The 4855-nt window shown below is 38.0% G+C and overlaps 1 protein-coding gene across 1 annotated transcript; it reads right to left on the minus strand.

Moving 5' to 3' along the window:
* Window positions 1-1709: 1709 nt before the first annotated feature.
* LOC110303695 (trace amine-associated receptor 8b) lies at window positions 1710-2823 on the minus strand. Its single transcript, XM_021174878.1, has one exon. The coding sequence runs from the start codon at window positions 2801-2803 to the stop codon at window positions 1769-1771; it is 1035 nt and encodes a 344-aa protein (XP_021030537.1). The 5' UTR covers window positions 2804-2823; the 3' UTR covers window positions 1710-1768.
* Between the last annotated feature and the right edge of the window lie 2032 nt (window positions 2824-4855).

The raw sequence follows: 4855 nt of genomic DNA on the forward strand, positions 1-4855 counted from the left end.
AAGTAGTATAGGACCCGCCTGACAGTAGTCCTGTCTGCTTGGTGACAGGCAGGGATTCATACAGCACTTCATACCACTTGGATCTAGCCACTTGCTTGTGGGTTGAGTGATAGGCAGGAGATGGGCAGACACTGGACAGAAAACATTCCAGTGCTGGCAGTTGGGAGATCAGCCAGGATATACTGCAGCAGGAAGTAGAAGAATTGTAGCAACGTACTAAAACAAATGAAATGTGCAGGCAAGAGAGATGACTCAGGGGATGAAGATACTGGTCATCAAACCCAACAACTTGAGCTTGATCCCTAGGACCCATAGGATAGAAGGAGAGAACCATAGGGGGTTTTCAGAGGGAAAACCAGGAAAGGGGATAACATTTGAAATGTAAATAAAGAAAATATCTGATAAAAATCTTTAAAAAGGAAAGAACCAACTCCTACGGGTTGTTCTCAGACTCCCATTTTCATGCTCGCACAGAAAACCAAACACATAACTAAATAAAATAAGTAGGTTATAAGAACAGATTTGCATATTACTAGTAATTTAATTCCCTACTGAGCCTAATTTATAAGTTACACTTCATCTAGATAGATGGATGATAGATAGATAGATAGATAGATAGATAGATAGATAGATAGATAGAGATAAATAGATGGGAAAAACAGTATAAATATGGTCCAGTGTCATCTATTATTTCAATAATCAATTGGGCATCTTTACCTTGAGAACAAATAACTGTGATGCACACCATTTTGGAGTGACAAAAACTATGTATACATCACGCAGACCTGAAATACACAGAGCTGAAAGTGACTACACTTGGTATAACTTACCATTGTGCCAAACCTCTGTGGTAGATCCTCTCCTTGCCGATTTTCTGGGAAACTGTACTAATTCTATGATGACCCACAAGGCCTAATTACTGGTTCCATAATATTGTAAGTGCACCTACATTCTTCTTCAATACTGAGTTCAAGAAATTTACCTTCAGTTCCCCAGTCTCTGGTACGTACAAACACTGAAGAAATGGAGAGGGATTGTCAGAGGAGAATAGGAAGTAGACAGCCACTTGTGTCATTAAATGTGGATAGATGGATTGTGTCACTCAAAATATAGAAGTTACAGTACTAATTTCCAGGACTGCAGTAGTGAAGAAACAATTAAATTATGTAGTTAACGTCCTATCAAGTCTAACATGACAGATGTGCTTGCAAGTAGAGAAGACCACAGCACAGACACATACAGGTGAAGAACCTGTGAGAGAAAAGCCATATGCAAGATTCTTATTCAGGTCTTCCTGGAAGGAAATCAGTGCTGACATCCCATGATCTTTGACTTCCAGCCTCTAGAATGTAAAAAAAGTAGATTTCTGCTCTTCAAATTTATTAATATTGAAACATTATGGTAGCCCTAGCTACTCATGTGAAATTTGAAAAGGAAAGGATGCCCATATGAGACTGAGTGACAGCCCAGGATAAACTAGCTTAGAAACTAAGCAACAAAATTTCAAAACTGGAAAACACTAGCGCAAATGCCTATGATGTATACAAAGCATAGGTAAATAAGACACCTACCAAGCATTCACTATTCATTATTTAATGCAATAAACATATTTACAATAGTTTAATCTGCCCACAGCTCCTTTCCCACTTAATTGAAAAAATATTGTTTCTCTAACTTAGAACAAGATTTATTTACTTCTTATATCAAAGTTCATCCTCATTGACTACATGTGGAGATATTCTTAACATCATCAACTTAGTGTTAATACTTACTCTGAAAACAAACTTATGGTAGATGAATGACTCTTTAGAATCTCCCCACTTAAAATAAGCTTTATGGCTTTCCTAAACCAAGGATAAAAGAAAGCATAAATCAAAGGGTTCATGGCTGAGTTATAATAGGCACTCCAGCAACAGATTTCATAGACATAGGCAGGGGTAATGAAGCCCACGAAAGCATCAACCAATGAGTCAATTGTGTATGGGAGCCACGAGACCATAAAAGCCACCACAGTGACCCCCAAGGTTTTTGCAGCCTTCCTCTCTCTCTTGGCCACTCTGGCTTTGTGACTCTCTGAGGATGATTCACCTCTGTTGCCACTTACAGAAGTTTCAATTTTTACAGCTTGCTGTTTGGCTACCAAAAATATTTTGCTGTAAAGAATGATCATAACAAGGGTAGGTATGAAGAATAGAAGAAAATCTATCAAAACCCAGTCTTNATTGACAACGATTTGGCAGCCCCCTACACAATTCAGAGCACTTACTAAGCTTTCAATCCCCTTAGCACTGATGCCTGTGTAGAACACTGCACTGCTGTACACCAGGGGCAGAATCCAGGAGATGCTGATGCAAATTCCAGACACAGACACTGTGAACTTGGTGGGATAGACCAGAGGGTCCGTGACAGCGATGTACCTGTCCACTGAGATGAAGCACAAGTGGAAGAGAGAAGAATAGCAAAATGCTGCATCACAGCAACTGTGAAGGCTACAAAATGTATCTCCAAAGTACCAGCAGCTCTCGATGGACCTGACCATGCTGAAGGGCATCACAGAGATGCCCACCAAGAAGTCAGCGCTGGCCAGAGAGGCAATGAGAAAATTGGCTGGAGAGTGCAGCTGCTTGAAATGGAGGACTGAAATCACCACCAGGAGGTTCCCACACACTGCCAGCACAGCCCCAAAGCCAAAGACCATGTACAGGATGACCCGGGGCCCTGGAGAATAGGGAGTTTTAATGCAGGATCCATTTGTGTTCTCATAGCAGAGCTGCAGGGCTGGTTGGGAAAAGTTGCTGGTCATGATTCTGCTTTTTGAGGCTTGAAGGATTTCTGTCCTGCTAGAAGACAACAAAAATTGAAATATAAAAATTAAAGAAATTGAACTTCTTTTCTGAATAGTTACTTTTAGATGCTGCCTAAGATTATAATTCCCTTATCTATTTTAATTATAAAGAAATGAAATTTAAAAACTTGGAAAATCAATTTCTGCATCTATAGTCATATAATTATCTCTATAACTATGTTAAACTTCAGTGTTAATCCCAGGCAAATTTAGTACTGATTTCAACTGTCCAGAAAACATATTACCTGAATAACTGACAGTAGATTCCTCTCTTGCAAAAGATAATGGCTTATAATATAATGGCACATTTAAATAGTCACCTTTAATAGTGTTTCAAAGCCTCTGATATTTGGGGAGCCACCCAATCCACTCCAATCACTGTAAACTTCTCATGAGGAATCCCTACAGTCTGAGGTGTGAATCTTCAAAACACACCTACTGTTGTTAATTATAATTAGTAAGTTCTACAATTTATGTTTCTCTGTACATTGCTAATTTGTTCACTTGGTGCTGATAATCACAACCAAGAATTTCTTTGACTGCCCTGAAAAGTTCAGTATTTGGCAATTATATTAACCATTTACTATTCTTAGGCTGATACAAAGATGTTTCTTACCTGATGGAGGAAGCAATTATCCGTTCATATGTTTAAAAAGAAACAAAAACCAAAACAAAACAAAAACTCTTTTCTGTTAATCCTACCAATCCATGAGCATGGGAGATCTTTCCATCTTCTGAAGTCTTCTTTGATTTCTTTCTTCAGAGACTTGAAGGTCTTGTCATAGGTCTTTCCTTTGTTTGGTTAGAGTTTCACTAAGATATTTTATATTGTTTGTGACTATTGTGAAGTGTGTCATTTCCCTATTTTCTTTCTCATCCAATTTATCATTTGTTTAGTTAATTTTATTTCCAGCCACTTTGCTGAAGCTGTTTATCAGCTGTAAAATTTCTCTGGTTTAATCTTGGAGGTTGCTTATATTTTCTATCATATCATCAGCAAATAGTGATACCTTGACTTCTTCCTTTCCAATTTGTATCCCCTTGATCTCCTTTGTTGTCTTATTGCTCTAGCTGGAACTTCAAGTACTATACTAAGTAGACAGGGAAAGAGTGGGCAGCCTTGTTTTGCCCCTGATTTTAGTGAGATTACTTCAAATTTCTTTCTATTTAATTTGATATTGGCTGTTGGTTTTCTGTATAATAGGTTTATTATGTTTAGGTATGGGCCTTGAATTCCTAATCACTCCAAGAATTTTAAATGAAGTGATGTTGGATTTTGTCAAAGGCTTTTTTAGCATCTACTGAGATGGCCATGTGATTTTTTTTCCTTTGCCTTTGTTTACATAGTGGATTACATTGATGGGTTTTTGTATATTGAACCATCCCTGCATCCCTGGTATGAACCCTACTTGATCATGATGAATGATAGCTTTGATGTGTTCTTGGATTTCACCTGTGAGGACTTTATTGAGCATTTTTGCAACAATATGGCCATCCTACAAAAAACAATCTACGGATTCAATGCAATCCCCTATCAAGTGTCCAACTCAGTTCTTTACAGACACGGAAAGAGCAACTCTAAACTTCATATGGAAAAACAAAACAAACAAACAAACAAACACCCCAGGGTAGCAAAAACAATTCTCAACAATAAGAGAATTGCGGAAATTACCATCCCTGACCTCAAACTATACTACAGAGCAATAGTGATAATAAACTGCACAGTATTGGTACAGAGACAGACAGGTCAATCAATGGAATACCCAGAAATAAACCCACAGACCTATGGACACATAATACTTGACAAATAAGCCAAAACCATACAGTGGATAAAAAGAAAACATCTTCAACAAATGGTGCTAGTCTAACTGGTGATCTGCTTGTAGAAGAATGTGAATTGACCCACATTTATCTCTGTAAAAAAGTTCAAGACCAAGTGTATCAAGAACCTCCATGTAAAACCAGATAGACTGAATCCAGTAGAAGAGAAAGTGAGAAATAGCCTCAAAC

The sequence above is a fragment of the Mus caroli genome, chromosome 10, assembly GCF_900094665.2.
Source record: "Mus caroli chromosome 10, CAROLI_EIJ_v1.1, whole genome shotgun sequence".
Lineage (NCBI taxonomy): Eukaryota > Metazoa > Chordata > Mammalia > Rodentia > Muridae > Mus > Mus caroli.